Source organism: Neolamprologus brichardi, chromosome 22 (genome assembly GCF_056152115.1).
Source record: "Neolamprologus brichardi isolate AB-2024 chromosome 22, ASM5615211v1, whole genome shotgun sequence".
Taxonomy (NCBI): Eukaryota; Metazoa; Chordata; class Actinopteri; order Cichliformes; family Cichlidae; genus Neolamprologus; species Neolamprologus brichardi.
In genome coordinates, this window is record NC_142124.1 from 16,064,337 (window position 1) to 16,076,732 (window position 12,396).

At 40.9% G+C, this 12,396-nt stretch overlaps 1 protein-coding gene and 1 pseudogene across 1 annotated transcript; both read left to right on the top strand.

The window, feature by feature from the left end:
• Positions 1–3,086: 3,086 nt before the first annotated feature.
• Positions 3,087–9,101, top strand: LOC102793048 (cathepsin K-like). The gene is made up of 8 exons (XM_006787904.3): positions 3,087–3,151; positions 4,303–4,423; positions 4,506–4,628; positions 7,302–7,454; positions 7,541–7,765; positions 7,872–8,037; positions 8,383–8,488; positions 8,568–9,101. Exons 2-8 carry the CDS (start codon positions 4,304–4,306, stop codon positions 8,665–8,667), a joined length of 993 nt encoding a protein of 330 aa, XP_006787967.1. The 5' UTR covers positions 3,087–3,151; position 4,303; the 3' UTR covers positions 8,668–9,101.
• A 1,060-nt stretch (positions 9,102–10,161) lies between these two features.
• Positions 10,162–11,808, top strand: LOC102793340 (cathepsin S-like; annotated as a pseudogene).
• The last annotated feature ends 588 nt before the right edge of the window (positions 11,809–12,396 follow it).

Genomic DNA, 12,396 nt, shown 5'->3' on the forward strand with positions numbered 1-12,396 from the left:
ACCAATAATTAAGACTAATCAACACTTGCATGGTTAGATTTAATAAACTAATTATAGTCTCACTATAATTATAAAAATCCTGTTTTTCAATGGTCCGTTCAATTACATAACAAGCTGTTCTGCATTGTTTAGGAGTGGCTAGACAGAAAATGAAGTGACACTGATTCCCGAGCAGCCAGAGAAGCAGATTCAAAATTATTATCATTATTTGGTGTTAACTATTAGAGGTGGACTATAACATGTTCCCTGATTTAAACTTGCTAAAGAGGCAAGATGATTCGACTGTTTTCCTTTCCTTTCTGTAACTGAATAAATCTCCTTTAATCGACTGTAAACTGGGAAAACATAACAGGTGTAAATGATTTTCTGCATTTTGAGTTTTAGTTGCTAACAGCCACCTACGCTGCCCTCACTCTTAATTGTACTTTGCAAAGAACTTGCTGAAATTTGAAAGCACTCCCGCCGGATTCAGCGAAAGCCAACAAAACGATCAGGTGTTTGAGTCAGGGGTTGAATTCCCTCTCTCGCTCAGCTGCATGATTGTGAGATGTAATGATGCAAAACGTGCACAATCACTAACGAAGAAGAGCTTGTGCTGAGTCAGGAACTTACCATCTGCTACCTTAAGGAACCTGCATTCATCAGCAAATCTCCGTCCAACCGGGCATTCAGGAAGAGGCCGGATCAGAGATGGAGACCAAAAATAGCAAAGGCCACCTCAGATCTCCACGTTGCATAATGTCCTTCTGTCCAGTTCTCTTCATATAGTTTCGTCATTGCAGCTCTCCGCTATGCAGACCGCTGCCATGCCTTTGGATTTTTACAATATTATACAGAAAGCTGACAGGAAATGAGAGCGAAGACGGCTAAAGACTTGGTGACCAGCCGATCAAGGTATATAGCCGCAGTCTCCAAACCACTAATCCCTCTTCTCTTGGTTTACTATCCACTTATTCACATTGCAGTCGATGATGATCAGCACACACATCTGTTCTTTACATTCTGATCCGTTTGTCTTCTTAAGAGGATTTTGTGGCACGCTATTTATTTACCAACAATTGTATAATCATCAACAGAATCAGGTTGCATCTGCTAATAACACTTTAATCGATCAATGCACAAAAATAAGCGAGCACACTAACATATAAAAAAAATTTCTATGTGGATTTTTTTCCTTTTTATGTTTGTTTTAAATTGTGGTCTCACATTGACCCTTTTTGCATCTCTGAAAATGCACTTAAAAGGCCTCTTAGGCAGTGGACACCTTAGACCCAAGAACCATGAAAAACATATCTATAACGTGTTGTTCAAGATGTAATATGGACTAAATGTGTTTGTGGCTCAGAGTCAGAGGCAGAGTCTTCTACTAATCTGAAGGTTTGATTATTGGCTCTTCTCGTCTATATGTCAAAGTGTGCTCGATGTTGTACCCTGGGCTGCCCTTGATGCCTATATAAAAGTTTGTGTATGAATCTTAAACAAGGTGGTTAGGTATAGAAAAAAATGACGATGGATGAATGTGGGTGTGACTGGGTGAATGAAGCATTTTGGCTGCACTGTGCAAGTATTGGCCGGCTTCATTTTGCCATGTGTTCCTGTCAGCTATGTTATAACATTGACGGGCTGCGCAGTCTGTTGTAAACAGAAGTATATTTCATATTTTAAGAACATATCTATATATACAGTGTACATATTATGGGCTGTTTTCAGTGGTTCATCCCTAGGGTGTATGAAGGGTGTGATCTGTGATCACCTTTGGATTAAAACACAACAATCTGAATGTGGAGCAAAGAGGATATTTGTGATTCTCACCTAACTAACCGAAAGTTTATTTACCCAACTAAAGCTCAAAGTGTATGGGACAGTTATTCCAGCTTCAGTAATTTACTTTTTCTTCTTCTGGAAATTCAAAAGACAGCAAAGGCAGCAACAGGATCACTTCACAGAAGAAGCATAAGCAGCCTGAAATGGAGAAGCTCAGGTTGGGTGGGTTGCAAAGTGTCTTGCAGAGGCAAGCTAAAATGGATCAAATAGCATGCCCCATGAGATCTGACAGCAGGATGTGCAGCAGGGAATTCACTGATCAGCTGATCCATCAGTCTTTATTGCTAGGATTGATTCCCCAACCTGTCAGAGCTAAGAATCCGCAGCTTTATTTACATACAACTTTACCAAGTACACTCAAGAAGTAAATACAACAAGCATGAGAGGAAAAGGAGAACCTGTCATCTTCTTGCGGTTATTTGTGGTAGTCTTACAACTCTTCTCTCTTTTGTATCCCAGTAGTTGTTAGAAAAAGTCACATTTTAGATGAATGGCTGCTGCATGTCAGAGTAGAGAAGCTGCTCCTCTGCATTGAAAGGACCAGTATACTTTTTGGAGACCCACACAGATACAGCACAGACCACATCAGATTGAATGACTGGATCATGGTGCATCCTGAGGTTGTTTCCACTTGTATACAAAAACAAGATGCGAGGAAGTTCACGTCAAATTCAAGAATAAAAGAAAAACATTTGAACAAGAATGATCAAGAGTTCTGGCTCGACGTTCAGAACAAGAATTCAGAAAGAAAGAGCATTTTTAATACGCCTCTTTTAGTTTTCTACAAATCCACAGCATGTTTGAAGGCAAAGAGCCCTGATGATTAAACTGCAGCTTTCAAAACAGACTCGCTCTGACCCTGTGTAATTCGATTTAAATTAGCATCATTAGGCAGTAAATCTGGATTTTGCTTTTGGTTGTGGCAGAATAATAAATTAAGCTCATGTGCCCTTTTCTCATTTCAGCTAACAGCTACAGTACGTCAAAATATGATTCAAAGTCGTGATTAATTATAAAAAATCTCCCTGAACTATAAAATCAGTATCATTTCTATCAGTTTATTCTGAAACGTTTTCATTTCGCACGCATTTCCCTCCACACGCAAGGGTATTTTCATCATTTAACTTTCCCCACGTGCAACTCTCATACGGGAAGCCTAGTTTGTGTGGTTGCAGCTGGTTGTAAATTAGATTCACATGACGAGGCAGTGAGCAGATGCATAAAAGCTCGCATCAGGAAATAAAACTTCCTCTTTTAAGGCGTGAAGATCTAAGTGTGCTCAAACCGGGTGAACTTGTCTTTCTGGGCGAAGTCATTCTGCAACAAGGTGAGTGTGATTCTTTTCTTTTTACACGTCTTGTTAAATTAATGGCTTGTTTAAGGTTATGGATGTAAGCGAATAATCATATGGTGTCGGAAAAGATTTACTGAGAAAGAAGCTGGGAGATTACAGTAAGAGATTACGGCTTGAACTTCTCTGTTTTGCGATGAAGTAATCTTCAGACTTCTGCTCTGTAGATTAGAATCATGTTTACAGGCTCTTCTGCTTTTGTTTGCAGACTATGTTTTATTGAAAATGCAGTGTTGTGGTTTTGTGCACTGAATGCTAATCATGCTTAACCCTTTCACGCATAGTGGTCACTACAGTGGACAGCTATTCAAAGGCTGTTTTCTTGTATTTGTGTCAGTGTTGATGGTATACTTGCACATAAAGCACTACATCGGGCATTGATGTAGCACTCCTTACCCTGCCACCCACTGGTTGTTTAATGCTACTATAGATGTATGACGTGTTTCATTGTAATTATTGTTATCTCACCCTTTCATGCATGAATTATGACAACCTCAATCAGGATTTTTATTCATCTTTTCATGCCTAAAGATGCCTAAAAATCCTCATTGAGGTTGTCATAATTCATCCATGAAAGGGTTTGCGTGACCATTTTCAGGCTCAGTGGTGACGGAAACCTGGAGTTTATCATTCTGTGTTTGAGTTGTATACATTCCCGCACTGTTTATACTGTGACTCTCTTGTAGAGTTTTGTAACTTCTCAGAGCTCCGACTTTTCACATCTTTCAGTTTAAAGGAAAATACTTTTACTGCATTAAACATTATCATGTTTGAATTTAACATAGTTTTAGACCAAAAGTAACCTCAGGTGCACACCAAATCACAGAAAGTTAGATACTGAAACTTCAAAATGCAATCCAAGTTGCCTAAGTTGAAGGCAACAAGTTTTTGTTGTTCAAATTTAGATCACGAGGAAATGATTAAGATGTAAACTGAAGGGGGTAGGGCTAAATAAGTATATACTTCTGCCTACTCCTTTTCAAACAACTGCATGGAATGATATTATGAAATGTTGGTGAATCTATGTGTTTGAAATAATAAATAAACTGAACTGAACTGAACCACTGAAGTGATTAGCTGATTACACAAGGATTACATCTGTTTTTCTTTTTCCCCTTCCTTTTCAGTATGCACACTTTGTGTGCCGTGTTGCTTTTGGCCTTCGTGGTCCTCGCCTGTTCTTCGCCCGCTGTGAACAAATTGTGGGAAGAGTGGAAAACCAAACATGGAAAAGTTTATGATAATCAAGTAGGACTTGAACAGACATTTTGTCTTTGTTATCACATATTCTGGCAAGGTTTGAATGAGACAGCGTGGATTTGTGTTTCAGACCAAGATCGACTTCAGGAGGGCAGTATGGGAGAAGAACGTGCACTTGGTGTTGAGACACAACCAGGAAGCCTCGGCGGGGAAGCACAGCTTCACGCTGGGACTGAACCACCTGGCTGACATGGTAGGATGCTGCTGCTGAGAAGACAGGATGTCTAAACTTTCTAAATCTAGATAACAATCTGTTATTGTGCAGTCGTTCATTAGTAACATTAAAACAGGTTCAAGGCTCATGGATAGAATTGCATTAAATGATCTAAAACTATCTGCAGTCTGGAGTGACCACAGGAAAAATATCTGAGTGCTGAACAAAGCTGTAGCAACAGTAGAAGACAGAAGAGGAACAAACAATTGCAGGATCAGTGCACTTGGTTTGGCATTACCATGAATTCTATGTAAAGTAGAAGTGAGATCTACTACAGAATAGGCGCTCATACGATTGTGGTAGTAACTGCTGACTTTAACCACAGCTGGTTTCATACAGTGACTGTAACAACATTCAGAAACTTCATTGTCATCATTTGTCTTCTCATCCAGACAAAAATAATAATAATGGATTGGATTTATATAGCGCTTTTCAAGGCACCCAAAGTGCTTTACAATGCCACTATTCATTCTCACACTGGTAGAGGCAAGCTACGGTTGTAGCCACAGCTGCCCTGGGGCAGACTGACAGAAGCGAGGCTGCCACATCACGCCATCGGCCCCTCTGGCCAACACCAGTAGGCGGTAGGGTAAAGTGTCTTGCCCAAGGACACAACGACCAGGACAGAGAACCGGGGATCGAACCGGCGACCTTCCAGTTACAGATACGCTTCCCAACCCCCTGAGCCACGGTCGCCCCGAAAAGCCGTCCATCTTAGTCTGATCTTACTGGTCCTTCTCAGTCCAAGTCTGCTCTGCAGTGGTCCGCATACCCTGCAGTGTCTACACTCCGTTTGCAGCATTTAGTGGCAAAACCACTACAACAAACATGCGCTGTACAGCTGGAATCAGTCAGAATAATAACAGTAATTTGTCTAGTTATTATTAAGATTTTTTTCCCTGTATTTCCCTGCACAGGAAAATCTCTGGGTTATATTTTAATCTCAGTATATCGAGGGGCACATTTTGAACATATTTGAATATCAAGTTTTTAAAATATGTTTTAATATTAGGGGGTTGAGTTGCCTCCAGTCTATATTATGACTATTATGGCCTTGCAGCCACACTTTGAGCCACATATCGAGTATAAAGTCGAAAATCTCTACACAGACGGGATTGGTGTCTCTCTCTCTCTCTCTCTCTCTCTCTGCTTGTCTGTCTCACTCATGTATTAACCAATATGTAACTATTACACAAATCACACTCCCAAATCATTGTATAGTTATGCTGATGATGGCAGAAATTTTGACAACAAGAAGAAAAATCAACCAAACTGAAAACATTTAGCAATTCTGTTAAACTGAACAACACGAATTGCAGCGCCAGACTGGAGCGATCACTCACAGGAGCGTATCTGAGAGACCTCTGGTGGATACAAACATTTTAACACCGTGTAAACATAACCATATGTTTGCCATCAGAACCTCAAGTGCATTCATGCACATTGATCTTTTGCTGGTGCAAGATGGACATGAATGACCGCCACTGTTAATCTGCGGATAAAACTGCATCCCGGCGGGCTTAATTTAAACCCTAACCTATAGAGCGGCTCTAATCTCCCTTCATACAATCAGATTAATTTAATCCAGTATGGGCTGGGCCAGCCTGGACAATCAAGATGCTTATTTTTATGTACATAAGGACCCTTATGTAATGCTGGAAATATATAACAGAAAATAGAATAACAGCATAGCTGCAGGGTTGCAAACTGGTTGGTTCTGTGCCGTTCTGGTTCAGGTTGGACTTGTATAAACTATTAAATGAAATACTTTGCTTATGTGCAAATGTCTGATAACCTTGCATTTTATGTGGACTTTGGATTTTAAATAAAAGGATCTCAAGAAAAAGGTTTCATTAAATGTTTTGCACATTGAAAGACCACAAACACAAAGTGCAAAAAACCTTAAAATATTAGAGCAACATGTCAGTGTTACAGTGTTGATTTCTTGTTCCTGCATGGATAATATTTTAAATGAATGAATGGATTGTTAATATTTAAAAAAAAAAAAAAAACAAGTGCAGAAACAAGAGAGGAATTGTATTCTAAGTTAGAGGGGTTTTATTTTTGATTAAAAATCCAGGAAGCCCGAGCGGTAAAGCCTGGATGGGCGTGGCGTGTTGGCTCTCTGCAGGAAACTGGCAGAAATGTTTGGGACACATGCAAGCTTTTGGCCCGCTGTCAGAGGACAGAGTGCTGCAGTTGCCTGGGTGAATAATGTGAGGCAGTTGAAATACACTCACATGTAAGGAGAAAGATTCTGTTTTTAAAGCTGCTGTGAAAGATAAAATGACACAGAGCCATATCTGCTACAGCTGGACCGTTCACCTTTTGTATTTTATGCTCTTCGTCAAAGACAGAGGTGATAGTTGGAAGGGCAAGGAGGGCAAACACACAGCCAGCATCTCCATTAGAGATTTGTTAATGCCGAGTGCAAAATTCACAGTGGGTGGGAACAGAATGAATTGACCGAGTGGAGCTCTTTCAATGCTTCAGCTTGCTTTTCAGTCGATGATGGGTTTTAAGCACATTCGCAACCCGAGATCGGTGCTGTCTTTATACATTCGGTGTCAAGTGAAAACAATGCTGTTGTGCAGAGGTGATATTTAATGGTGTTTTCGTTTTATTTACCGCTGCCATTTCTTTGCCCCCAAGACAGCCGAGGAGATCAATGAGAATCTGAACGGCTTGAAGCTGGAGGAGACCGTTAATTTCACAAATGGCACTTTTAAGGATGTGAGTGACTCATCGTTACCTGCGAATGTGGACTGGAGGAAAGAGGGCCTGGTGGGTCCTGTCAGAAACCAGGTGAGATCTGGTGTTGTAAGAAAAGGAAAATCATTAACGCGATCCCCTGACAAAAGTGACACTTTGTACTGTTTTTATTTTCTAAGGGTTTGTGTGGGTCATGCTGGGCCTTCAGCTCTTTGGGAGCTCTTGAGGGCCAGCTGAAGAAGCGCACTGGTACACTTGTTTCCCTGAGTCCGCAGAACTTGGTGGATTGCAGCACCCAGGACGGAAACCTGGGTTGCAGAGGAGGCTACATCACGAAAGCCTACAGCTACGTCATTCGCAACGGAGGCGTTGACTCGGAGAGCTTTTATCCCTACGAACACAAGGTCATCCTCTACACGCACAAAGAGAACTGTAGGAAAGAGGGTGGACAAACACAGAAAGACTGACAGTGCTTCTGTCTTTTCATAAATGTCTCGTTTCTCTTTGCAGAATGGGAAATGCCGCTATTCTGTCCAGGGACGGGCTGGCTACTGTTCCAAATTCAGCGTCCTTCCAGAAGGAGATGAGAAGATGCTGCAGAAAGTTTTGGCATCAGTGGGGCCAATCTCCGTGGCCGTGAATGCCATGCTGGAATCTTTTCATATGTACAGTGGAGGTGAGGAGGCTAAAAGCTTCACGGTGCAGGAGATTCTAGTGAATTTTACTTTATTTGCTGGTCTCTGATCCAGACAAAAGGCTTCAATCCCAGAGGGATAACTCCTCTTGATTTTTGTTAAGTGGCTTAAACAGAATCATGCATTCATTCACTTGAAACTGGTGGAGCCCCCTCAGGGAGGTCATACATCTCCTACTTTCATTGCAAAGTTTGCACATTACCGCTGCTGTAATTTTAGGTTTGTCAGCCCTTGTGAGGCCATTAGGACGAGTAGCCCACTGACCGGCTGTACCACATATTTTTTACCTTATGTATTTTTTTAACTTACGCACCTGCATTTATTAGGTTTATACAACGTACCAAGCTGCAACCCAAAGCTGATTAATCATGCTGTCTTGCTCGTGGGCTATGGCACAGATGCAGGACAAGACTACTGGCTGGTGAAAAATAGGTAAACGTACCTCCGATTGTTAACCTGTAAAATATTTCCAATATTTTGAACCTAGATGTGAATGTTTTTGTCTTTTCAGCTGGGGAACTGCATGGGGAGAAGGAGGCTACATTCGGCTTGCCCGGAACAAGAATAATCTCTGCGGCATCGCCAGCCTTCCAGTCTACCCTACAGTGTGAAAATATGGCCCACTAACTCAACTTAGTTTATTTAAATTATTATTAAAGACCAGTCAGTGTCACTGTGTTTTATTTCACATCAGCACTAAAGATGTTTAAAGTCCAACCAACTGAAATAACTTTTCATCTGATAAAAAAACAAAACCATATCACTGTACTTTAAATGTCTGACTACATACTCACACATGTCTGAGACTGAAATACTTCAGCTCTCATTCAGTAGTGTTGTTTCTACATTGTACTCTAAGTATTTATTTACTTTTCTTTCTGCATGTTAAACCTCACAGATTTAATAATAGTGACAACGACAAGTGAAAAAATTGAAAGATTCATAACATTTTGTGCCATGTAAAAATACTTTATGCACATTCGCTTATTTGTACATTTCTAAGCACAAATTTACACTCAAGAACAATAAAGGTTTTGTCAACTGATCAGTTTTAATCAGAGGTGGAAGTAGAAGTAGTACTAAAGTAGAATTTTGGGGTATCTGAACTTTGCTTGACTATTTTTTTTCCTGAAAACTTATTGCTTTCACTCCCTACATTTGTTAAACAAATAAGGACTGCTCGGTGTTATCTTTTAAACTGGAAATGTGAAACTTAGATGTAAGTCCTCATGCTTTTAAATCAGTACGTGGCTGGTGCACAGTATACAGACAGCATAAACGGTATACAGTCAGTGTAGAGAACGGGCATCAGCCAGGACAACTCATGAAACATCTGCTCACATCTGGTTGAATTCAGGTGTGTACATCTGCAAAGAGCAGCTGGTTAGCTGATCACAGCCTGTACTTTAAAGAAAATCTACTGAAGTTCTCAGTAAAAAGTGAGTTGTGATTCTCTTCCCCACACTGAGCAATTACAACTGATTCCCCCACCCTTTGATTCCACTTTAACCCCAGACTGGACTGTACTCCTTTTCCCATTTAGAGGCAAAGAAAATGGAGCTTTTTTTCCTTCTTTTTCTCTCATCCTGTTCTACATAAATGATTCAAGCTGATATTATTTTATTGTTACATTAATACATTAATATAGCACAATGTTCAGTAAGCTTGTACAAAAAATAGCCAGTAAAAATCTCCTCCAACGAACTACTTCTTATTTTCAGTACATTTCAGAGCCGATACTTGAATCACTACTTTAACTTTTACTGGAGTTTTTTTCAACACTAGTGCACTGTGGCCATGAAGGGATGGACATGGCAGGCATTCACTGCTTTTTACCAAGTACCCGAGTAAATCAGTGAATGCAGGTTTGATGGGTTTTTTTCAAGTTTGTCAAATAATCTGAACTGCATATAATTTATGTGGATGGCTCATAAGACGCCTCCTCTCAGTGCTAACATACTTCAGCTGACTTTAAATGTAAATTGATACCACCTGTAAACTCTGCTGCTGCTGCTGTCCACTTAAAAGCAGGAGCCACACTGCAGGCTGTTTGCTTTGTCACACTGTGGTTGGAACCCGTCTTCTTCTTTTCCCAGATTCTGAAAATGTTTCGGCGCCTGCTTTTCACAGTCTTGTGTGGATTTGCAGTGGCCGATATCAGTTCGCAAACAGATCGACACTGGGAGCTATGGAAGAAAACGCATAAGAAAGTATATTTTCACCAGGTAAAACAAAGGTGGAAAAATACCAAGTGCTCAATCCTGTAACTTTAGCATGAGTGTTTCATGTCTTCATCTATATAAGTGTTTAGCTGGGTTTGGTTTAAGCATATAGGTCTGTTTAAGCTTGATTTTAGAACAAGAACCCACCTTGTGTTTCATTAACATCAAGCTGTTTGGATGTCTGAACTCTGGCTTAGTTACTGTGCACATATATGCCACAGAAGATTTGGTGTAACATTTGTTCCAGATTGAGGAGTTGGGACGCAGACTGATTTGGGAAATGAACTTGAAACTGATTAATCTTCACAACCTGGAAGCCTCACTGAATTTGCACACTTACGAACTGGCAATCAACCACTTCGGAGACATGGTGAGGATTCTCCTCAAACTTGACATCACTTGATGGTGAATGATGTGTAATTTCTCCACGCTTGCAGACCCCCGTGGAGATCGCTGGCACTCTCACGGGCACTAGGGTACCATCTGACCTGGAGATGGTTGCTGCGAGCTTCATAAAAGTCAATGCTTCTCTACCAGCTTCAGTGGACTGGAGGGATAAAGGCTTGGTAACTCCAGTCAAAACGCAGGTGAGGTCCTAGCTGGTCCCCTCAGATATCCACACATGTAACAGGAAACCTCTACATTTTTAATCATGTCACGAGTAACCTTTCTTTTAGGGTTCTTGTGGCGCTTGTTGGGCTTTCAGTGCGGCTGGAGCTCTTGAGGGGCAACTTAAAAAGTCTACAGGCATTTTGAGATCTCTCAGCACTCAAAACCTGATTGACTGCACCACAGATTATGGCAACCGGGGATGCAATGGTGGCTTAATAGCACATGCCTTCAAGTATGTTGTTGATAACCAAGGCATTGCTTCTGAAGATGCTTACCCCTATGTCGGAAAGGTGAGTCAAGCTTCCACTTGCAGGTAGACTGTGATTAAACCTAGAAGTTTCTCATGTTAAAGAGTCTACTAACTCGACTCAACATCCATTTTTCAGCATAATCACTGCAAGTACAACCCACTGTATCGGGCTGCTAACTGCTCAGGGTATTACTGCCTACCAAGGGGGGATGAGTTTGCACTGAAGGAGGCAGTGGCTCTTGTGGGGCCCATCGCTGTTGCAGTTGATGCTTCCAGGCCACAGTTTCACTTCTACCATCGTGGTTGGTTACTTTATTAAAATGATGCACAGATTGAATCTTAGTCAGAGTTCCTATATTTGCCCTCCTGTAACCAACAGGCGTGTACATGGACAACAGGTGTACCCAGAAAGTGAACCATGGCGCGCTGGTTGTGGGTTACGGCAGAGAGAAAGGACAGGACTACTGGCTCGTCAAAAACAGGTTGTTCTGAGTCACTGGTTGATGGACTGGGTCTCTTTGTTTCCTTTAATTTTGAGTTTCATGACAGCAGCTGCTTCATTTGTAGCTGGGGATGTACAGTTTGGAGAAGAAGGCTACATCAAGATGGCTCGGAACCGAAACAATCAGTGTGGCATCGCTCACCATGCTTGTTTTCCTTTTGTTTGATTAAGTTGGGGCTTTGTTTTATTTTTGTGTAATTTTTTTTTTTTAAATGTTTAAATAAACTGGATCACTGGAATTTTAACATGTTGGAAACTTTATGAATTTGCTATAAATTTAATTTTAATTTAAATTTAATTTGTTCACTTCTATGGATCTACATTACACAACACTGGTCAACCCAGGGTCTCCCTGCCGTATAGTAATTAAGGCTGGGAATTTGCTATATAAATGCCAGCTGACAGTTCCCAGTCTCATTTTATTTCAATTTGTCAAATTGTATAAATGTGGCATTTAAAGAAACTGTTTTTTGGCTTGAGGCAAGTTTAAATGGGCTCTTTAGATCCACAATCCTCTTGACTCTCATGAGCGGCCCCTGCTGCACCTATGACTCAACTGCAGCCAGTTTCTGTAAAACAGGGCTCCATTAAACTGACTGTGGTTAAACTGCAGGTTTAGAAAAGGTACAACAGGACTCCTGAGTTCGGATGTTGAACCTGCACCAGCAGCAGTGACATCAAACGTACCCCATCAGTGATTCATGGGCCCCAGCCAATGTTTTTCTTCAATTAGACACGCAAACTAGTTCTAAAT